This window comes from Rhodotorula toruloides, assembly GCF_000320785.1.
Source record: "Rhodotorula toruloides NP11 unplaced genomic scaffold Scaffold3, whole genome shotgun sequence".
NCBI classification, from domain to species: domain Eukaryota; kingdom Fungi; phylum Basidiomycota; class Microbotryomycetes; order Sporidiobolales; family Sporidiobolaceae; genus Rhodotorula; species Rhodotorula toruloides.
Genome location: NW_015622963.1, coordinates 149,104 through 170,570, shown reverse-complemented (window position 1 = coordinate 170,570; position 21,467 = coordinate 149,104). Strand labels below are relative to the sequence as shown.

General features: G+C 63.3%; 8 protein-coding genes across 8 annotated transcripts; 3 read left to right on the top strand and 5 right to left on the bottom strand.

The window, feature by feature from the left end:
* Positions 1 to 40: 40 nt before the first annotated feature.
* On the bottom strand, positions 41 to 3,014 carry RHTO_04634 (tyrosine-protein phosphatase; the record flags this gene model as incomplete). The annotated part of the gene is made up of 2 exons (XM_016418298.1): positions 41 to 1,167; positions 1,226 to 3,014. The coding sequence occupies 2 exons, from the start codon at positions 3,012 to 3,014 to the stop codon at positions 41 to 43; spliced, it is 2,916 nt and encodes a 971-aa protein (XP_016275574.1).
* Positions 3,015 to 3,736: 722 nt separating this feature from the next.
* Positions 3,737 to 7,137, bottom strand: RHTO_04633 (ARID/BRIGHT DNA-binding domain containing protein; the record flags this gene model as incomplete). The annotated part of the gene is made up of 3 exons (XM_016418297.1): positions 3,737 to 5,923; positions 5,988 to 6,089; positions 6,148 to 7,137. The coding sequence occupies 3 exons, from the start codon at positions 7,135 to 7,137 to the stop codon at positions 3,737 to 3,739; spliced, it is 3,279 nt and encodes a 1,092-aa protein (XP_016275573.1).
* A 761-nt stretch (positions 7,138 to 7,898) lies between these two features.
* RHTO_04632 (uncharacterized protein) lies at positions 7,899 to 9,974 on the bottom strand (the record flags this gene model as incomplete). The annotated part of the gene is made up of 4 exons (XM_016418296.1): positions 7,899 to 8,876; positions 8,932 to 9,480; positions 9,537 to 9,831; positions 9,901 to 9,974. 4 exons carry the CDS (start codon positions 9,972 to 9,974, stop codon positions 7,899 to 7,901), a joined length of 1,896 nt encoding a protein of 631 aa, XP_016275572.1.
* Positions 9,975 to 10,335: 361 nt separating this feature from the next.
* RHTO_04631 (mitochondrial carrier protein) lies at positions 10,336 to 12,002 on the bottom strand (the record flags this gene model as incomplete). The annotated part of the gene is made up of 9 exons (XM_016418295.1): positions 10,336 to 10,479; positions 10,539 to 10,579; positions 10,647 to 10,740; positions 10,831 to 10,973; positions 11,032 to 11,096; positions 11,161 to 11,440; positions 11,501 to 11,575; positions 11,649 to 11,720; positions 11,798 to 12,002. 9 exons carry the CDS (start codon positions 12,000 to 12,002, stop codon positions 10,336 to 10,338), a joined length of 1,119 nt encoding a protein of 372 aa, XP_016275571.1.
* Positions 12,003 to 12,390: 388 nt separating this feature from the next.
* Positions 12,391 to 13,615, top strand: RHTO_04630 (uncharacterized protein; the record flags this gene model as incomplete). Its single annotated transcript, XM_016418294.1, has 2 exons — positions 12,391 to 12,582; positions 12,668 to 13,615. The coding sequence occupies 2 exons, from the start codon at positions 12,391 to 12,393 to the stop codon at positions 13,613 to 13,615; spliced, it is 1,140 nt and encodes a 379-aa protein (XP_016275570.1).
* A 1,418-nt stretch (positions 13,616 to 15,033) lies between these two features.
* Positions 15,034 to 17,883, top strand: RHTO_04629 (transitional endoplasmic reticulum ATPase; the record flags this gene model as incomplete). Its single annotated transcript, XM_016418293.1, has 5 exons — positions 15,034 to 15,104; positions 15,212 to 15,348; positions 15,498 to 15,554; positions 15,616 to 16,301; positions 16,363 to 17,883. 5 exons carry the CDS (start codon positions 15,034 to 15,036, stop codon positions 17,881 to 17,883), a joined length of 2,472 nt encoding a protein of 823 aa, XP_016275569.1.
* Positions 17,884 to 20,217: 2,334 nt separating this feature from the next.
* Positions 20,218 to 20,467, top strand: RHTO_04628 (uncharacterized protein; the record flags this gene model as incomplete). The annotated part of the gene is made up of 2 exons (XM_016418292.1): positions 20,218 to 20,351; positions 20,416 to 20,467. 2 exons carry the CDS (start codon positions 20,218 to 20,220, stop codon positions 20,465 to 20,467), a joined length of 186 nt encoding a protein of 61 aa, XP_016275568.1.
* A 374-nt stretch (positions 20,468 to 20,841) lies between these two features.
* Positions 20,842 to 21,353, bottom strand: RHTO_04627 (mitochondrial inner membrane translocase subunit TIM10; the record flags this gene model as incomplete). The annotated part of the gene is made up of 2 exons (XM_016418291.1): positions 20,842 to 20,929; positions 21,154 to 21,353. The coding sequence occupies 2 exons, from the start codon at positions 21,351 to 21,353 to the stop codon at positions 20,842 to 20,844; spliced, it is 288 nt and encodes a 95-aa protein (XP_016275567.1).
* Between the last annotated feature and the right edge of the window lie 114 nt (positions 21,354 to 21,467).

Genomic DNA, 21,467 nt, shown 5'->3' with positions numbered 1-21,467 from the left:
AGGGAAGGTGAAGAAAGTAGCAAAGGATGGGGTATACTCGTTAGGCGTCTTCCTCCTCGGTCGATCTTGTCCGCGAAGGCGACGAACCGAGCTCCGGCGTCGAGACCGACAGCGGGCTAGCACCAGCTCCCGTCGAGCTTGTCGGCGAGAAGAGTTGCGGGCTTGGGACGCGGATCGTGTCGGAACAGACGCGGCGGTGGCTCGCCTTCCGCTCGCTGGGCGTCTGGCCCGCACCGAAGCGCCTGCCCGAATTCGTGCGTGCGAGCCCGCTACTCGAAAGAGACGTAGTCGAAGATGTCGTCGAAGTGGCGGACAGAGGCGAGGTAAGGGTGATGAGCGACTCGCGGCGCGATGGAGGCAGAGATGTTGGAGGAAAGCCGAGGGAAGCTGGGTCTCCGGCGGCTGGCGGCGGTACGGTAAGGGGAGGAAGGCCACTGACCGAGATGGTAGGGGCGCCAGCTGGTTTCAGGGAAGACGAGCGAGGCGGAAGAGTCGCGGACTGCGTAAGTGCGTCACCCTCAGGTCGCTGCTGATGCGGGTGAATGGCGACCGTAGGCGACGCAAGTTCTGCATACTGCGGCGCGAAAGCTGAGAGCGCCGGAATGGAGAGGACGAAAGCCCCCCTTTCCGCCTTGCCCTCAGCACGCTGCTCGTCCTCGTCCTGGTCGGCGACAACCGTTTCGAGGGAGCTATGCCGATCACGGACGCCATTCTGACGATGCCGCGCGCCTGTCTCGGCACCATCGTCGCTCCGAACGATTCGGACTGATGGCGGCAAGAGGCGGTCGACAGAGAGAGGTGTCGAGGTGACTGAGGACGTCCTCGTTCCGATGCTGAACGTCGGCGAGATGAGCGGGTCGTGCAAGTCCGGCGTCGACATCTGCGAGTCCGCCAACGACCCCTCTGACATGGGAGTGCGAGGACTGGGGAAAGACGACTGGTGACGCGAAGGCAGCGGAAAGGCGAAAGGACGGAAGGAGTCGGCCGGCGTAGGAGGCGGCAAGCCTTGGTCGTCCTCCTGCGATGGTTCTGGAGGGTATGCCGACTGCGCGAAGGCGTCGTCTTCCCCGCCGTGATCGCCTCGCAAGGTCCGCTCGTAGGCGACGAGCTGGAAGACGAGCGAGAGATTTGGGCCGACCCATTCGCTCTTCTCCTTGACGAACGAGTCTGCGTGCAGAAGATCGTCAGCAAGGCCGGCGTATAGAGGGAACTGTTCTGCGCGCACAGGTGTCGTGCATGCCGGTGCACCCTGCGAGCTCCTTCGCGTCCCGTCCCTCCTCGAGCGCCTTCGCCGCCTCGCGCATGCAGTAAGCGATCATAACGGTCGCACTCCTGCTCACACCGCACTGGCAGTGCACCAAGGTGCGTTCGCCGCGTTCCCGCGCCTCGTCAAGAAAGTCGAAAGCCGCCTGGAACTTCTGGGCTTCCACTAGATCCGCCTCATCGTGACCCCACTTCAGCCAGAGGTACTCGAGTTCGGGCCGACCCGAGCGACGGTTCGGAGGGAAGCGAACGGCGTCGACTGAGCGTGTTGTTGTACGCGGATGCGTATGCGCTCGGATGGGTACGGGACGTGGTGTCGGGCGGCGCGAATGAGGCGGAGATGTCGAGAGACTGCGTTGCGGTACATCGGGTTCGTTTGTAGGCGTCGGCATGGGAGAAACGACGGGACTTGGAATGGGAGGGACGGGAGGGGGCGAGAGCGGCTGGAAGGAGGCGTGCAAGTTTGGCGTGGAGGCTGTAGGGCGGATGAAGGCTGGGCGGACGGGGATGCGTGATGGAGAAGGCTCGTTTGGCGGCGTCGGGGAGACACCGGTGGACGGGATGACAGCTTGCGTCTTGGTGCGTCGATGCTTGGATCCGGACGGTCGAGGCGGAGGCGGTCGAGGTGTCGGCTTGGCGACCGGCGTGGCGTCCTGGACCTCGTCCAAGCGCATGTTTGCCATTTGCTCAATTTCGGGGTCGACCTCCTCATCGCTCGACTCGGCCGTCCAAGGGCAGTCGACCTCCTTCGCGACGTTCAGGACGAACCCGATCTTCCAGTCCCGCAACACCGCAGGGTCCTTCGCATTCTGCTCACTGCCGAGGAAGACGCCTGGGAGGATTTCGCGCGGCCCGAAAGCGTACGGGAACTCCTCCAGCGTGTCGTCGCCGCCTTCTCGCTCGACCCCGTTCGCCCGAATGAGCTGAACGGCCGAGACGGCGGAGGTCGTACCGACATCGCTGCTCGCCGGCGCCAGGTTGTCGAGATTCGCAGGCTGAGCGAGAGCCGCACCGCTCTTGACGAGGTTCAGCCGCGGAATAGACGTTCGCCGCTTCATCCCGCGTCCACCTCGCATCTGCTCACGCATCTCGTCCGCCTGCTGCTTGAACATCAGTCGACCGATAGTACGGTCTGGCGCTTCGGATCCTTCCGGACCGATAAAGGTGGTGAGGGAGACCGGCGAGGGAGGCAGGGAGCGAGTCTCTGCATCGAGATTGTCGGATGGGTGAAGGTAGGAGGGCGTGAGAGGCGACAAGAGTTGTGGGGGTGCGCCAGATGCGGTAGGAAGCGACGAATGCGGATTAGGCGGGACGACGAGGGAGAGACGCTTCTTGCCCAGCCGCGCCGCTCGACGAGCTGCCAACCCCCCTGCAGAAGCAGTCGGTGGAGGAAGTGGTTGAAAGGATGGCGTATACGACGGAGGCGAGGACGAGATCGTGGAAGTCGACGGGACAGGGATAGGGTCGGGAGAGGTTGGACTGGTAGAGAGGGCCGCAGAAATCGAGGCGGCTGGCGAGGCAGGCTGGATGTACAGTGCTGGTCCAGATACTTCCGCCTGACTCGCTGTCGACAATGGCGACACCGCCTGGAGGTTCAGTCGTGGAGGACTGCGCCGCGGCGTCGGAAGGTGAGGGAGGACGTCCGTCTTCGCCTCGGCTACCGTGCCGCCCGCCGCTAGTGATGCTGGCGATACTGGCGAAGCGTCAAGTGCCGCTCGAAGGCTCCGCGTGAAGCTCGTGTCGAGCTGCATCTCCGATTCCTGCACCCGACCGACCGCTGTTGGCGACAGGGCGACAATCTGATATGCAACCGGATGTCAGCAGCCAGTTATGATGGCGAAGAGCAGCATCTGTACGCACCTGGTCCAGCTGGGAGGTCCGCAGTTTCTGTTTGGGCTGTGCGTTTCCGGAAGTGGTGGGCGGGAGATTGGACGGAGGTGAAGGCGCTGGTCGCGTGCAGCGCAGCACGGTGTGCTCAGATGGGAAGGCTGAGTCACGGCAGCCGCCTGTCGCGCTGTACTAGACGAGTGCCGAGGGTGTCTTGGTGAGCAGCGGGCAGGAGACAAGGGCGGACGGCTGACTGGCGCGTCGGGGCGTGAGAGGGAGAGCGCAGCCGCAAGTAGCCAACTAGAGAGGACAATCAGTCTCAGCCGGAGCAGGCCCGGGCAGAGACGTCTTGAGGGCGGGAAGAGGAGGTGGTGGGGACGGTGAGGAGGAGAAGGGGGTTCTCCGACTTGGCTCCTGGGGCAATCCAGCGAGTCGAAGTGATTGCTACAGTCGCACTGACTACAAGGAAGTCGAAGCCGGCGCAGCGGAGCGATGTGGGAGGACAGAACATTGCTCCCGCACAAGTAAGAGAACGGGATTCATGTGCGTGTCTACTTTGCAAGTGAGAGTTGCGTGTCCGACAGAGACCTCGATGCGATACATTCCGATTCGATGGCGCGACCGACTCGATGGCGCGAGCGACCCGTCACTTCCGCCTCTTCCTGCTCCTCGTCCCGTCCGTCATGGCGATGAGTGAAGGCAAGACCAGCGGCATCGACGAGGACGCAAAGTACTCGTACAGTTGCCGCGAGTCGCCAGCGAGGATCGGCGCCGTCTTTGCCTCGCGGCCGTTTCGTCGCGAGGTTGCTTCGCTCGACGCCAAGTCGCCATCGATGGCCTTGTCCGCCGTATCCTCGTCCGCCTCTTCGCCAGTATGGTCTGAGGATCCGCCTTCGTCGTCGTCGAGTCCCGACATGGACATGCCATACCACGGCAAGTCCGCCTGCGCAGCCGAGACTGGCGCACCCTTCTTCTTCCCGCCGCCAGCCTCGCCGCCGTCGTCGAGCAGCTGAAGGATCGCGATCGAGCGATTGGCGAGCAAGAGGTAGATGTCGTCCTCGTTCGACTGGACCTGCGTGCCGGCCAGTCGGCGGACGATGCGGAACAGGCTCTTGTGGATCTTCGGGTCGGATCGCAGGCGGGCTTTGACGAATGCGGGGGCGAGAAAGGCGAGGTTGTACAGACTCATGATGGCGCCGTGGACGAAGAGGAGGCCCGTCTCGAAGGTCATGATCTGGAAGTCCTTTTCGGAGATGGGCAGGAGCGCGACGAGCGAGATGAAGACGCGGTAGAGGTCTTCGGGATCCAGGAGGCGGGCGATGACGGAGCGGTTGCGGTCCTTGAGGGCGAGGCGAGCGCAAGCCGAGAGGCCGAGGTGGAGGTAGGGCGGGATTGCGGTGGTCGGCCCGGCGTGAGGCTGGTGCATACGCGACATCATGGAGGGCGTGGTAGACAGGTCGAAGGCGAACGATTCGCGCTGCAGCTCGGCGTCGCGGACGAAGAAGAGGACGAGGTCAAGGGCCTGCTGCGCCGTCGACGGCGAAAGGTTGTCGAGCTCGACGTCCGCTCCAACTTGGCTCAGCAGCTCGATCGCCGTCTTTTTGAGCGACATCGAGTCCGCTGCTGAGACGCGAGCCGGCCAACGAGGAGGTGCCGGATCGGACGGGTCCTTGAGCGGGAGACTGGCGACTCGGATGAAGAGCTCGGCGATGCGCTGGTTCTGGGCGATGTAGCGCGCGTTGTTCTCGGCCAGAGCGAGGTTGCGAAGGACGTTGACCACCGCCAGCGCCGTTTCTCCTGGTCGGAGAACCGAGTCCGAGTCGTCGCCCGTCAAGGCGTGCGGGCGCGCGTGAGGCGGATCGAATTCGTTTGCCTGCTCCTCGATGAGCCGAAAGAGCTCGCGATACGTCTGCGGCTCCTGCGCGACCTCCTTGCCCTTCGCCGTCTCCGACCCTCCGCGCGCCTCGCCCTCCTCATCCAGTCCAAACGCCGTCTCCTCCAACAAGTCGAGCAGCTCCTCGAGCAAGTCAGGACACTTCTCGAACGGGAACCTCAATCCCATGCCCTTCTCCTCCGTCGTCATCTGCAACGAGATGAGCGTCAAGGCGTTCAACGCGTACGCCACCTCGGTCGCCATCCTGCTCCGCAAGCTCATCGTCAAGCCGTGCACGTCGACGAGTCCCAAGTCGGGCAACTTGCGTGCCGGTCGAGCCTTCTCCGCGCGAGTATAGGCCTGCTCGACGAGTTGCAGGTCTTGCCCGCCATGCGTGTCGAGAGGTCGCGCGAGCGGACGGTACTCGATGCGTCGGCGTTTACGGCGCTGCGGAACGGCGGGTTCGGCAGGCTTGGTCGCCGAGTCGGAGCTTGATGCGGCGGGAGGAGCGGAGGAGGTGGACGCGGCTGCGGTAGCAGGCGAAGCGGCAGTCGGCGCGCCTTCGACCTTGACGCTTTCGGCGAGTCCGCTCGTCGGCGCCTGACCTGCACCAGCGGTCGTCGGGCGTGACGCACCAGCGCTGGCGGGGAAAGAGGCCGGCGAGGCGGCCGCGACTGGCAAGGCGGGTGACGGCGCCGAAGTCGGCGGTTGAGACGGTAGGGCGAAGGGTGAAGGCGCGGCAGCTGGCGCGGGGGTGGCGGATGCGCGAGGCGGAGGAGGCATGGCGGGGTTCTGAGGCGTGCCGGGAGCTGGGAGGGACGGAGCGGGAGTCGTGGCGGAGAGAGGAGAGGGCGCTACGCCGTTGGGAGAAGAAGCGTTTGCTGCTGCGCTCGCTGCGGCTCGCATGCGCTGCACCTGCTGCCAGTTCATCTCGAACGGGAGGAGGGTTTGTTGGTATGCCTGAGAAGCGCAAGCAGCCGAGGTCAGCAAGATCGGACATGCGTGCTGGTTGTCTAATACGCACGCTAGCCAGCGCTTGCAGCCGTTCAGGCGGATGCTGCTCGTGCGTCGCGGCCGGGAAGTTGAGCGCTGTAGCGACAAGTCCCCATTTCCGGTTCGTCGTGACCTGCTCAAAACGCCGTCAGCCTAATTCGTTCACACACGAAAAGAAGCTCGCCACACACCCCGTTGAACCCTCCGCCCTGCGTAACGGCCGCAAACATCCGCGCAAGGTCGATCGTCCGGCCTTCGACGGTCGGCGGACCAGCGAACGGCACGCCCCGCTTCGCGTAGAACTCGGTGAGCGTCTTCAGGAAGATGTTCGTCTGCGGCGGCGCAGGCGCTGACGGCGTCCCGCCAATCGCGGGCGTGGGAAGCCCGTTCGGCTGAGTCGGGGCAGGACGAGGCGGAGTCGCAACTCCGCCTGCGCCGGGCATGCCAAGTCCGAGCGAAGCTTGTTGTTGTGCGCGCGAGCGCGACATCATGACTTCGCGTATGGCGGCTTGCTGGATGGGCGTGAGCTGCTGGAACCGCTCCTGCGTCATGCCGTTTAGGTTGACGCCGCGAAGGGCGTTCTGCACCTCTTGTTGGGTCATCGTCTGACCTGGAGGACGTTGCGGAGCGGTCGGAGGTGGTGAGGCTTGTGACGGTTGAGAAGGAGGTTGAGAGTCGGAGGGAAGGGAAGGGTTGGCGAAGGGAGACGACTGCTGCTGCTGCTGCTGCGCGTTCCGCGCCTGTTGATACATCTGCTGTTGCTGCATGCTCTGCATGTACTGCTGTTGTGCGAGGTTGGGCTGGTTCTGCTGGGCGGAGGGATTCTGCGAGAAGGCGGCTTGTTGAGCGGCGAGTTGCTGCTGGAGGAGGTTCGAAGTCGACACGGCGGGGCTGCCGGCGCCATAAGGGGCGCTGGACGTTCCGCCTGTCGCGAAGGCGTTGGCGGAAGCGAAGGGTTGACCTCCGTTCTGGCTGTACGGCTGCCCTCCCGCCTGTCCCGCAAACATGTTTCCCGCGTTCCCGGCCTGTCCCTGTCCCTGTTCCTGCTGCTGCTGACCGTACGCGCCCGCGTGAACTCCCGGCTGCTGCGTACCGAATGCGTTGACCTGCTGAGAGGGGAGCGCTCCGCCGTTCGTGCCGGGCTGCGGGTACTGCTGGCCCTGCGCCTGCTGAGCGTACATCTACCTGCGCCGCGTGTCCCCCGAGCGCGCTGCCAGCTGGCCCGAACTGCGCCTGGAACCGCGCAAAGTGTCGGCGAGCGTCAGGCGCGTAAGTGTTTGGGCGATCGAGTCGGCAACGGATTCGCTCACTGCGAGCCGCGCGACAGTCCTGCGCCCGGTGGAGCTGCCCGTGTCCCGCCTGGTGTTCGTGTGCGCCCCGTCACTCAACCTCGTCGAGGCTGTGTGGTCGACGCGTGCGTCCTCCTCGGTCGACAGGCAGGGAGTGGGGGCTGCCGCTCTCGGCACGGGCTCTGAAGCGGGTTCGCCGAGACGAGCGGGAGGAGCGAGAGCGTGCGAGTTGGAGCGAGTGCAGCCCACGCAGAACAGGCGAGCAAGAAGGTAGCGTCCTGGACCAACAGCGGGGTCAGCAGGAGGAGGGAGGGAACGGCGGCCATCCTCTGTCGCTGCTCTGCCAGAGTCTGGCGAGTGAAGTGTGCGAGTGCAAGAGCGTGTACTGCAGCTGTCCAGGCTTGAACTTACCCCACAGCGACGGCAATGCTCGCCCGTCGTCCCGCCTCGGGCTTTTCTATCTTCGAGGGTTCCTTGTCTCGTCCCGCTCGGACATCGCAATCAAAGGCGCTGCAGATCCGCTCGGTTCGTCGCCGGAAACAGCCAGGCTTGCCGTCGACGTCGCTGAGCCTCCTCCTCCACCTCGTCCTTGTCACCACCGACGATGAAGCGATGCAACGAGGTCGAATGCAGCGCGCGGAACGCCGGAGCGGCTAAGGGACCTGGCTCCGCGCGCGGTACTGCTCCCACCGCTGCTGGCCCTGCTTGAGAAGCTCCTCCCTCCTCGCATCCGAGACGCTCCCGCTCCCTCCCGCCGCTTCGTCCCCGCTCCTGCTGCTCCTCGACAAGTACTTCCCCGATCCTCCAACGCCGTCACCCTCGTCCTCTCCGCCCAACTCCTCACTCAGCCTCGTCGCTAAAACCCAGCTCCCCGCCGCCGTCGCAGTAGGCAACCCCGCCTCCTCCAACAACGTCCTACAATCCCTCGCCAACTTGCGCGGCCACCACTCGGGCGACGAGACCGTCTCGGGCGAAGAGCGCGTCGAGCGCTCGAGTGTGGCCAGGAGAGCGCGAGTCGAGATCCCGGGTTGTGAGAGCGGGCCGTACCGACCACCTGCGAGGCACTTTTGGGCGTTGGGGACGAGCTCGACGAGCTCACGGATCAGAAGGCGGACTTCGTCGGTCAGCGTGGCGCGAGAGGGCGGAGGGGCGGAGGTGGTGGAGCTTGTCGAGCGGACAGAGGCTGAGTGAGTGGACGAGGAGAGCGGATCGTCCGTACCGACTGCCGTTGAGGCCGATAGCCCGGCGGTCGTGCCATTCGCGAGGCCTGCACCGCCGCTCGAAGCGTTCGAGTCGCCCGAGGACCGGTCTCCGCCTGACGACGTTGACGGAGAGGAGAAGCTGGCCAGCAGCGCCTCGAGCGCGTCGATGAGCTCCAGAAGAAGCTGCACCTCCGTGTGAAGGCGACGAGTCCCGCTCGTGCTGGCGAGCGAGCGAGCGAGTCGTTTCCGAAGCGGCGCGAGCGGGTTGACAGGTACGAGCGGTGAGCGGTGTGTTGGTGTACGTGAAGGCGCTGGGAAGGAGTAGGAGGAGAGGGAGGATTGGTAGGCTGCGGCGGGGCGGGCGACGGGCTGGTGGATGTACGATTGGGTCACGACTGTCGGCCAGGCATCCGCTCGAGAGTCTCCGCTCTGTACGAGTAGCTGTCAGCGTCAAGTGCCGGGCGAGACGAACGCCTCAACTCACCCCTCTCCGCTGGACCTGCCCAGTCGCTCCAGTCGCCTCAATCTCCCTCGCCCAATTCTTCCAGCTTCCGCTCAAAAGCCCTCCTCCACCCGCCTCGCCGTTCTCGCTTCCCGCCATGTTCGAGCCAGTCCGAGGTCGTGGCTTGGGCGGGTACGAGTGTAGACTCGAAGTTTCGGAGTAAGAGTACAGGCTGGCGCTGCTCGAGTCTAACCGTGCGCGAGAGGTGGAGGCGACGCCGTTCCCGGACGAGCTTGGTCTTGCATTCGGTGGGCGAGTAGGACTGGAAGCGCGCGAGCCGTGCTGGTCGTCCCTCGTCGCATGCCGATTCAGAAGCGGAGCGGAGGAGGTGATGCTAACATCCCCGATCGTGTGTCCGCCAAACGACGAGACCGAGTGCCGGTTCAAAGAGTTGCCGTTGCTGCTCGGCGGAGGAGGGTAGCGAGAGTGAGGAGAGTACGAGAGGCCGGATGAGGCGGACACGGCGGAGCCTCGCCGGCGGTAGTCAATGTCGGGCGTCAAAGGCGGGAAGGAGCTAGAGCCGCTTTGACCCTGGAGTTCTCGAACCGTCAGCAAGAGTCATCGAGGTGTTCAAGGGACGCGCTCACACTCCACGAGCTGCGCCGAAGCGGATCCGCAAACGGTCCCTCCTCCTCAAGCGTCGCAGTCGACACCGACAACCCGTCCAGGCCGTCCAGCTTCTTCAACGGGGTCCTTGTCCTGTTCCCGTTCGCGTCTGCGCCGTTTGCTAGAGACCCCCAGCTCCCGGATCGCGCTTTAGAAGGAAGGATGGCAGAGCCGGCTGATTTAGGCGACGGTCGACGAGGGCGGGGTTCGGGCGGGGCGTCGCTGGACGTGGTATGCATAGAAGGGAGGGTTGACGAAGCTGTATGTATCGAGAAGCTGCACGGCGGTGAAAAACGGCTTCATCAGTGCGAGGTGGGGAACGACGAGAAGGGAGGCAGAACTCACCCTGCGCGCTGATCGTCTAGCCGGCCTAGCGGCGTGTTGACTCTCCGAGGCGGTAGCTCGTCGTCTGTCTCCATCGCGAGTAACGGCGAGGTTGTGCGAGGAAGGGAGGTCGCGTTCGATCAGGCTGGGAGGAGCGAGAGAGGCAGGGTTGGCGAGCGCAGGGTAGCGCAGGAGTCGCTCGCTGAATTAAGCGTTCATGCAGCGGCGATCAAAGCACGAAGCGAGCAGTTCCGACGTGAAGCGGGAGCGAAGGAACTCCGAAAACCCTCTTCGAGTCGGTCAACTTCCCACCGCGAAGAACGCTAGGCTTTGTATAACAAGGCGAGATAGAGAAGACAGTGTATAGGAGAGACTAAACAACCAGTACGGAAAAGAGACTGCGAAAGCGGAACACAACATCTAGCGAACGAGCGAACGGAACCCTCTCCACCTCCTCTATGCCTCGGACGAGTCCGCCGCCTCGTCGTGATCGTCGTCGTCGAAGTAGTCGTCGAGCGTCTCTTTGCTCCATTCGTATACGGCGAAGGAGACGCCGATCGAGGGTGCGCACTTGAGGAGGTTGGGCCAGAGTCCGCGGTACTGCATAGCGAGTCAAAGTTAGTACGCTCTCGAGAGATTAGCGGAGGGATCGGACGCACCAGTCCTTTGATACCATCTTGCCTGACGATTGAGAAGACGGCTGCGAGCGCAGAGATTCGATTAGTACCGCTTGCGAACAAGCGGGAGGAAAGGGCCGCTGAACGCACCATTCCACGCGCCCGTGTACTCGTAGCCCAATGCTTGACTCTTCAGTCCGACCATCTGCATCCGCCGTCGTAGCAGGTCCGCAGGGTAGGTGAGCTGGGCGACCACGAGGCGTCAGCGGAGCACTTCTTGGCGTGTTGTACGGAAGCCAGCTTGAAACGCGCGCAAAATTCCTGAGTCACTCACCGTCTGCGACACCGCGCCCGCAACTCCACCACATAGCAATTTGGCGAACGTGCCCGGCTCGTGGTGATCCGAGTTGTGGTCCACGAGCTGGATCTTGAGGAGCTCGTACGAGGCAAAGTTGAAGGCGACGTAGGGTGCAACGCCTGTGCATGCCAGTGTGAGCCTATGAAAGATGGAGCGAGCATTGAAAGCGAGACAGACCTGCGGATGTGGGCACCAAGCCTCGATACAACGCCTTGACGCCGCCTTCTTCCCGCATCACCTTCCTGTTACCGACAAGACGAGTCAGTCATCACGAACGACGGCGCTTCGCAAGGTTTCGGCACTCACAGCGTCATCCGCACGATCCCGGTACTCCGCCCATCCGTCCTGCCCTCCTTCATCCCCAAACTCGCCGACTCGACCGACAACCTCGACCTGACCAAATCCAGCGGGTACGTGCTCACGACGCTACAGATACCCGCGAGCGAGCCGGCTGTCAGGCGTCGAGGCGTGTCCATCGAGCCGTCTTCACCTCGTAGCGCTGACTTGAAGAGCTCGTAGGAGGAGAACTGGACGGCTGAGTAGGGCGCTATTCGCAGGACGTTAATGCCGTTGCCGCGCATGTAGCCTGCGAGGGAAGAAAGATCAGGACGCTCTTTCTTCTCGGACTCGAGCACTCGGGACGCACCCTTGAACCCCTCTTCTCGCCACATCTTTGTCAAACCGTGCCATACGCCTTTGTACTGTGCAGAGGCGCCTTGTACTGGAGAGTCGAGCGAGAAAGTCAGTTGGGTACTTCTCGTCGCTCCGTCAGGGAAGAAGAGCTTCGAACGCACCCTGTAGCAGGATCTTTAGTCGCTCGAGAGGCGAGACGACTGTTCGAGAAGCGGCTCCTGCGAGAGCACCGGCTGCATCCCGCGCGACCCGGTACGAAATGGTCAGCTCGCGCGTTCCGGCAACTCGACGAGGGCAGCTCGAAGCGCACCGATGAATGCGCTGGCTGGAGGGAGGGGAATGTGTCGCCACGGTGCGTTTGGCGTCCAGGAAAGGACGTAGGTCGGCGGAGGGCTGGGTCGCGCGACAGCCGAGACGGCGGTTTGGGGAGAGAGCGAGCCGGGCATGCCTGTGCGCTGGCTGATGTCGGGAGGGTGTTCTGGATGAGGCGCTGTGGTTGCGAATGCGGCTGCCATCGCTATCGGTCCATCAGGGGAGGGTTGGGATGCTCGTGCGAGTTGAGTCGGAGCGATCGAAGACGGCTGAGGTCGGCTGGTCACACGCGGCTCTGCTGGGGGATGGCGGGCGTACAAGCGGTGGCAGCGAGTCTAAAGACAAGGACAAGCAGGCAGATGAGCTGGACCGGAGCGGGTGAGCGTGTGGAGACTAAGCGAAAGCGATTCCCGCCGGCGAGGAGCAGCAACCCCTTCAACAGCGACAGAATGCCGCTTTGACTGTGCCAGTAATTCCACTAGTGCATGACTAGATTTACTGGACAAGCGGTACTCGCAATGAAGCGGTTCGTGTGGGAACGCCTCCTCCTCGCCGACGTCGCTCTTGGTCTCGCTCTTCACCTTGCTGGCAATGAACAGCAACCCGCCCATCCCGATCAGACCGCTGTGCCGCACTCGCAGACGCTCGTCGTCCCTGTCCGCCATCTCAGAGTGCCTCTCCTCCCCCGACCTCAGCTCCTCCGCGACCCTCCAGTGGACCGCTCACCGCTCACACAGCAAGACCGGCGGCGGGAAGCGCCTCAAGAGGACAAAGACCTGTGCTGTGAGTCACACACCGGCTCAATGCGCCCATTAGCGCGAGCTGACGTCTGGACATCGCGCTCATCGCCCCCCGCTTTCCCACCCAGACTCGAGCCGGTCTCTCGTCGCCTTTGAAGCAGGCCAGCCAGTCCCTGTCCGCCTCGCCCGACGACCAGGCATGTCCGCTCGCCTGGACAGAGCCGTCACCGTTCGCCGTCCCCTCCCAGCCCTCCCTCTTCGCCCTCCCCGCTCGCGCTAGTGCGGATGGCGCTATCGCTGCCGCCGGCGCATTCACCTCGTCCGCGACCGACTTTGCACTCCCAGCGACGATGATGCGCATCCGCAACGCGTCGAGCGACTCGTCCTCGACGCCCGACCAGCTCTCGTTCGACGACTCGTCTGCCTCGTCGACCCCGACGACGCATTCGCCTTCGACTTCCCCGCCCAACTACTCCCTCGCATCCGCATCGACGTCCCCTCATTCTCCCTCCTCGTCCCTCCTCTTCTCTTCCGCCGCCTTCCGGACTCGTACCGCCTCCGCTCCCGCTTCGACTCCCATGTCGCTGGACTCGTCGACCCCCATCCCTCCCGTCCCGACCGTCGACCCTTCGACTTTTGACGAAGCAGCGCGCCTGCATCACGTCGCTTTCGAGCAGCTTCGCTCGGCGACGAGGGAAGAGGAGGAAGGGTTCGTCGAGCGTATGAGGCGGTGGGAGCGCGAACGCGAGGCACGGCGAGAACTCTTCGGCGACGAAGACAACGTCGTCATGGAGAGTGACGATGTCGCACGCGAGTCGAGCGACGAGGAGGACGACCGCGAGACGGAAGACGAGGAGGACGACGACCTCGAAGTCCAGCTCGACTTCCTCTCGCCTCGACTCGGCGGCGGGGCGCAGGCGCACCTCCCGCCCGTCTCCCAGTGCGAACTGGATGACCTCGCCAGGCGATTGCATACAGGCGCATGCGAGATCGAGGACTTTGCGCTTGTGCGGGACGTGCAGGCTCAGGCGCAGGCGCAGGCTCAGGCAGCTGCTCCTTCGACCGCATGGGCGTGATCGTCTCGCCACTCCTCGCAGGCACCGCATCAAGCATCCTCAACACGCATCGCATCCCTTTCCTTCGCCTTCATCTCTTTGTATCTCCTCCCTTTCTCCAGCATGTATCACTCCCCCTCCCTCTCTTTCCTCGCGATCTGTTGCCCCTCCCTTCATCTCGGACCTCTTCCCGTTTGTCGCATAAGTCTCGTCCTCGCCTCCTCGCCTCCCCATCTCGGTTGTTGCCTCTGGATTCATCTCTCCTCGTTTCGTGTATGTATCCCGCCTCTGGTCCTTGCCTCGTTCTCGGTAGCTATTGTTGCAACTTTCAGCAGACTGGCACACAGCTGTCGGCGGTTCGGAGAGGTGTGAGCAGGGGCGAGTTAGGCGAGCCGCTTGAGCCTGGGGGAGTCCTGCCCTGAAGTCCCTCGCACGCCCGATGCCATTCCCTCGTGCTCCGTTGGGATTCCTCGCCGTGCAGGAGAGTCCGACATGCGGGAACTGACGAGTAACACTGGCTAAGGGGACAGTTGCCGTGCATGAAGGTCGCGGCGACTCAGAGGCGTACCGAGTACGCTGAATGGAGAGCAGTATGTCACCCCTCTAGCAAGTAAGGCGACTTTGTCAAGCCAGGTAGCGGCGCAATTGCAGATAGAGGAGCTCGACGAGTACATAGCGAGACGGCGATCAGAAGCAGTTCCCACAACGCTGCGGCTCGCAGCGAAGCCAGCCGAGCAGCGTGCAGATGCTCCAGCGACGTCCCTTGTTCCACTCACGAGCCACCCCCCTGCTGTACCGCAGCTGCACGACGAATCGCAGATCAACTGGACACCGAAAGGGTCGCTGGCAAGCTCCGCTCTAGCGAGAACCGTCAGCGGCGCCTCGGAGAGAATAGAGCGACGTGTAGACAATTCTGTAGAGCCCGGAGAACCCGCTCGACGCTGGTGAGGGGGAGAGGGCGTTCAGAATCGCGGAAATCGAGACGGCAGCATCCCAGTGGCATTTCCTGCAAGCGCCAGTCCGCCCGTGCGACCCTCTTCGTCACGATACGAGTCTGAAAGCGGTTTAGAACGCAGGGTATCAAGCAAGAGGAGCAAGGCAAGGTCAAGCGGTTCCAGCGGCGTGAGACGGCGTCCTCCTCGAGTGGCGGGACCTGCGACCGTTCTGTGCGAGTTCATCGAATTGAATGGCGTCTCTAGTGTCCCGCACGAGCTGAATAACGAGAAGGAAGCGTGTGGAACGATGTCAAGAGGCGGACAGCGACCGCGTCAGCTCCTCCGCTCTCTCACACTCACAGGCTTGTCAGCTGGGACCAGAGACTGCACAGAGCAGCGCTACACGACCAGCCACACACAGCCACACGCACTCACTCCAACCCGCAACTCGAACCGCTCTCCCACTCCCACTCTCCCTCGAACCCGCTCCACCACCAGTCCACCATGGCCAACGACCCGTCCAAGGAGCAGAAGGTCGACGACTCGGCCACTGCCATCCTCCGCCCGAAGAAGTCGTGCGTTGCCCGCGTTCCCTCTCTCATCGCTGGACCCCTCCGCTGACGACACCGCTCGCACACGCCACTCCTCCCTCGCCCGCTCACCGTGTGCTGTCGCGATACAGTCCCAACCGCTTGATTGTCGATGAGAGCACCTCGGACGACAACTCGGTTGCGCAGCTCAACCCGGCGACGATGGAGACCCTCCAGCTCTTCCGGGGCGACACCATCATCGTCCGCGGCAAGAAGCGCAAGGACACCGGTGCGTCCACTTTTCGAGCTCGTCAAGTCCGTGTTGGGAGCGCGCAAGCCCATGCGGACGGCTTCAGCTCGCATCGCAACTGGCGTACCTCGAGCGAGGTGGAGGAGACAATGGCTCAAACTGACTCGCGTGCGCCTCGCTCTGCACAGTCTTGATCGTTCTGTCGTCGGAGGATGTTGACGAGGGCAAGATTCAGCTGAACAAGGGTGAGTTTGTGACCTCGACCTCCTTCGGCACTCCCTCGCTGACACAGCTTCGCGCCTCCAGTCGCGCGCAACAACTTGCGCGTCAAGCTCGGCGACCTTTGCACCGTCCACGCCTGCCACGACATCAAGTACGGCAAGCGCATCCACGTCCTCCCCTTCGACGACTCGATCGAGGGTCTCTCGGGCGACATCTTCAACGTCTTCCTCAAGCCCTACTTCCTCGAGGCGTACCGCCCCGTTCGCAAGGGCGACATCTTCCTCGCCAAGGGCGCGTCGCGAAGCGTCGAGTTCAAGGTCGTCGAGACGGACCCGGCCGAGTACTGCATCGTCGCGCAGGACACGGTCATCCACACCGAGGGCGAGCCGATCAAGCGCGAGGACGAGGAGAACAACCTCTCCGAGGTCGGCTACGACGACATCGGTGGCTGCCGCAAGCAGCTCGCCCAGATCCGCGAGCTCGTCGAACTCCCCCTCCGTCACCCCCAGCTCTTCAAGTCGATCGGTATCAAGCCTCCTCGCGGCATCCTCATGTACGGCCCGCCCGGTACCGGAAAGACGCTCATGGCTCGCGCCGTCGCCAACGAGACCGGCGCCTTCTTCTTCCTCATCAACGGTCCCGAGATCATGTCGAAGATGGCTGGCGAGTCCGAGTCGAACCTCCGCAAGGCGTTCGAGGAGGCGGAGAAGAACGCTCCCGCCATCATCTTCATTGACGAGATTGACTCTATCGCGCCCAAGCGTGAGAAGGTGCGTCCCGTCTCTCTCGCTTCAGTTCGAAGGAAGTGCTCACCGTCTTGCTGGCCCGCAGACCAACGGAGAGGTCGAGCGCCGTGTCGTCTCGCAGCTCCTTACCCTGATGGACGGCATGAAGGCTCGCTCGAACATCGTCGTCATGGCCGCGACCAACCGCCCGAACTCGATCGACCCTGCACTCCGTCGCTTCGGCCGCTTCGACCGCGAGGTCGACATCGGCATCCCCGACGCGACCGGCCGCCTCGAGACCCTCCGCATCCACAGCAAGAACATGAAGCTCGCCGACGACGTCGACCTCGAGAAGATCGCTGCCGACACCCACGGCTACGTCGGTGCCGACATTGCGTCGCTGTGCTCCGAGGCGGCGATGCAGCAGATCCGCGAGAAGATGGATCTGATCGACTTGGAGGAAGACACCATCGACGCCGAGGTCCTCGACTCGCTCGGCGTGACGATGGACAACTTCCGTTTCGCGCTCGGCACCTCGAACCCGTCCGCCCTCCGCGAGACGGTTGTCGAGATCCCGACGGTTACCTGGGACGACATCGGCGGTCTCGACAAGGTCAAGATCGAGCTGCAGGAGACGGTTCAGTACCCGGTCGAGCACCCGGAGAAGTTCCTCAAGTACGGCATGTCGCCCTCGAAGGGTGTTCTCTTCTACGGCCCGCCCGGTACGGGTAAGACGCTCCTCGCCAAGGCCATCGCGCACGAGTGCCAGGCCAACTTCATCTCGATCAAGGGTCCCGAGCTCCTCACGATGTGGTTCGGTGAGTCCGAGGCCAACGTCCGCGACGTCTTCGACAAGGCTCGCGCGGCGGCACCCGTGGTCATGTTCTTCGACGAGCTCGACTCGATCGCGAAGGCGCGTGGTAGTGGACCGGGCGGCGACGGCGGCGGTGCGGGCGACCGTGTCCTCAACCAGATCCTCACGGAGATGGACGGCATGAACGCGAAGAAGAACGTCTTTGTCATCGGCGCGACCAACCGTCCCGACCAGATCGACCCCGCCCTCCTCCGTCCCGGCCGTCTCGACCAGCTCATCTACATCCCCCTTCCCGACGAGCCGTCGCGCACGTCCATCCTCAAGGCTGCGCTCAAGCGCTCGCCCATCGCCGCCGACGTCGACCTCGGCTTCATCGCCAAGAACACGCACGGCTTCTCGGGTGCCGACTTGACCGAGGTCTGCCAGCGCGCCGCCAAGCTCGCCATCCGCGCCTCGATCGAGGCCGACATGCAGAAGGACCGCGAGCGCAAGGCCAAGATCGAGGAGCTCGGCGAGGAGGCCGTCGTCAAGCAGGAGGAGGAGCAGATGGACGCCGACGACGAGGCGGGCGAGGACCCGGTGCCGTACATCACGCGCGAGCACTTTGAGGAGGCCATGCGCTTCGCTCGCCGCTCCGTCAGCGATCAAGACATCAGGAGGTACGAGTTGTTTGCGCAGAACCTGCAGCAGTCGAGGTCGTTTGGCTCGAGCTTCAAGTTCCCCGAAGGCGGCGCCGCGGGCGAGGCTGGCGCAGGCGCGACGGGCGGTGCGGCGTTCGGCGCCGAGCAGGAGGAGGACGACCTCTACTCATAGGCGTGAGTCCCGACGTCGCCCTTCTCGAGGTTCTTCGCTGACCTTGACCTCCTCCCCTAGGTCGACCCATCCATCCCGCATGCTCTCTCTTTCTCTCCTTCTCCAATCCGCTTGTGTGATCGACCTCGCCACGACGACGAGGCAAATGTCCTGTAGATGCATTGAAACCCGCTTTGCTCGCTTCACCTTCTCCACGTCTCGTCGATTCGAGAGCTGCTCCGGGCGTTCGCTTGCGCCTGTGCTGGTGTGTCATTTCCTTCGCTTCCGCTCCGACGCTGTCGCTGACGAGCTTTCGCGTCGCAGGCCGCGTTAGCGACTTCGCTGCACGCTTTCGCTTCCTTTCCAGCCTGCCCCGCGCTTTACGACGTCGTCTTGACGCCCACCGCCGCACCGGTCGCAGTCATATGACTCGCGCTATGCCGGAGCTCGACGCTCGGCCGGCTCTCGCGATGCCTGCCTATCGACTTTGCGGACCTTCTCTTGCTCGGACCTTCCGCCTCGACGTCTCTTCCATCCTCGATGGCCTCGTCAATATCTACTCGTGTCGGCACTATACCATGGACATTGAGCGCTGCGAACTGCGCTGAGCGCTTGCTACGCCCGCCGCTTGACGTTTCTTCCTCCTCTCGACCACCTCAGTGCGACGGCCAGTCTCTCGATTCCGCCGACAAGGAACATCTTGCCCAGTGTTCGCGCAAGCTCGACCTGTTCTTGCTCGCTGTCTCGCCGCTGCTCTTCGCCAGGACGCGATATTCCTCGTCTCCAACTTGCGCCGCCATCGCTTCTCGACCCGCGCACCCGCGACGCTTCGAAGAATGCAGCAGCAAACTTCGCGCCTCGCCGCCTTGAGCGTGCTCGTTCCGCACCTTCGAGGCTGCGCTGGGCAATCCTGGTCCTTCCATGTCTCGCGAGAGAATGTCCCACGAACGGTTCCAATTGCGCCACTCGTGCTGATCTTTACTCTCAAGCACTGCAATCGAGCAGAAGCTCCATTGTGCGCCCCTTGCCTGGCCCCGTCAGACTTGCACGAGGCGACGCAAATGTCACTTGAGCCTGGTTGATGGCATTTTGTTGAGCGTCAAGGGGCTGTGCTCGTGCGCTCGTGTTCCGAGTCTCCTCGACTCCTGGTTTGATCCGCAGGAAACACGAGCCGACCACGTTCCGCGAGCAGGCAGGGAAGCCGTCCTCTCCGCGACTCGGCTTCCGCGTCCCACCCCCGCCTCCTCATTCCTCTCCAACCTTGATTGACAGCGAGCGGCCGAGGATCCGCGCGCGCGTCCTCAGCTCGCGATCGCTGCAGGCTGCTGGTGCGGCGGACTCCGCTCCTGGTGCTGGAGAATCTTTGAGAAAAGGATGCGCGCGCTCGTGCGAGCTCTGGTTCGTTCGTCGCCTGCCTCGCAGAACGAGCGAGGGAAGAGGCAACGGCCAGAACGCTTCGCGGTCGAGAATCCGGACGAATCAAGCTCGATTGGCGAAAGGAGTTGCGAGAGAAGATCTTTTCCGCTGGAGCGAAGGAGCCACTGATTGCATGCTCCGTCGCGTGCAGAGCGCGCTGCCCACTGCACCGCTTCGTCGTCGTCGTCAGAGGATGCGCAAAGCGCCGAAATGGCTGCGACGTCCCATTCTCCACAACCTCGCCTCTCCTCCACCCCTTGGCTCGAGAGAACGACCCCTTCGATGCATGCAAGCGAGCTCACATTTGCGCGGCAGACGAAGCCGGCCGGTGGAAACCCGCCAGCGCGCCCAAGCCGGCTGGGAAGGCCGTCGAGCGAAGGGGGCGGCGGAGGCGGGCGGAGAACCGGTTCCACGAAAGGATCGCTGGCTGGAAAGGGGAAGCTTCCATTGCGGTTTGGCGCGTTCTGCGAGCCTGTGCCGGCCAAGGAAACGATCTCCGCTTGGCTCGAGGAGGCGACGAAGCGGCCTTGCTCGGTGCGGAGATTCCGTCCACCTCTCGCTGTGGCGACAGAGCGCACTCGCCAGCTGAGCAGGAGGAGGGAAGAGGGACGCCAGGAGGTGGTCACTGGACGAGGCGATAAGGCGAGATCAGGGCGTCGTGAGCGAGACACGGCGGAGAAGTTTCTGCAAGCACAGCAAGGGGCGATCGACGGTGCGGGTTTCCTGGCAGGCACAACGCACTCGACTGGAGACGAGCGCTCGTCCGAACTGAACACTCGTCCTCGCTCTCGTCGTCCTCCTCGTCCTCGTGCTGCCTCGTCGCCGTCGTATTCTCGCTCAGTGACCACAACAGTGCCATCCACACACACCACAGACCACACACACTCGCGGAACACGCACCTTCCATCAGTCGAATCCCACGCTTTCACGGTCGGACCCATGGACGCCGCCGCCTGGACGCCCAACTCACAGTCGCAGCGCCGCAAGAGGCCCGCCAAGCCTGCCAGCGACAGTGGCAGCAAAGGTGACACGGGCAAGCGTGTCCTCATGGCCTGCCTGTGCTGCCGCAGGAGGTGCGTCGATCTTCCTCCTCCTCCTCGCGCATCCCCCCGCTGACCCGTCTCTCTCGCCTCGCAGGAAGATCAGGGTTCGTCAGTACGCAACCTGTTTCCGTCAATCAGAGCGCTGAGGAGGGGGTTGGACAGGTCGTCGACATGGTCGGATGTCTGGCGATGTGCGGATGAGGAGGCTAGAGGAGTCGAGCGGTGTACAACTCGGTCTTTTGATCTTCTCGCTGTGAATAGATGACAGTAATCTCGTGCGCATGGGTGAAAGGGAAGGCGTGAATGCGAAAGAGAGAGCAGCATGTTACAGGGTGATTGCGAGATACGAGTGGTGCGGAGCGGGGGAATCCTTGCTGTCATTCTAGGCCACGCCTTCATGCCCAGGCCTCCGTCGTCACTTCGTCTTCTTGTCGTCCGTTGCTTGTCGTCGCCGCCCGAGCCGAATGTACGAAAGAGGGAGGGATGGGAGGGTTGGCGAGAGTCGAGGAAGAGGGGTTATTTACATGCCGACACGCTGGCCGGCGGACTGGGCGAGTTGTAGTCGCTCCTGGACCTTCTCGTTGACGGCGAAGTACTTGGCAACGCAGCTGGGCGGATGCGGGAAGACAGTCAGCACTTCGTTCTGAAGGTGGTGAGGAGGAGCAAGGACAAGACGGCGATGTCCGAGCATTTCGGCGGGACTCAAAGCGCCTTCGCGAGCAACCTCAGCTCTCTCACAGTCCACCAGGACCCCCGCCCAGCACCGTCGTCTCCCTCGCCGCTCATCTCGCCTGACCCGCCTCGAACTCGACGAAAGGAAGGCGAGACTCACCGGTCGACGCAGACGCTCTCTCCCTTGTTGAGTTCCGCCTCAGAGTACCTCGTCGAGATGCACTTTGTGTGGCAGCTGGCGACGATGCGGGTGAAGAGGTCGGAGACAGCTTCGAGCTCCATCGCGGCCTCGGCGAGGCGCGCCTGGTCGGGCTGGCCGGTAGGCTGTGCGCGAGATCCACCGCCGAAGAGACTGGCCATGTTTGTAGCTTGTGAGAGGAGAGTGGGTGGGCGACGAGGACTCACAGCTTGACCTTGTCCAGCTCACTCGGTTCTGTTCAATTCGCTCAGGGAGACCGTCTGACCAGCTAAGAT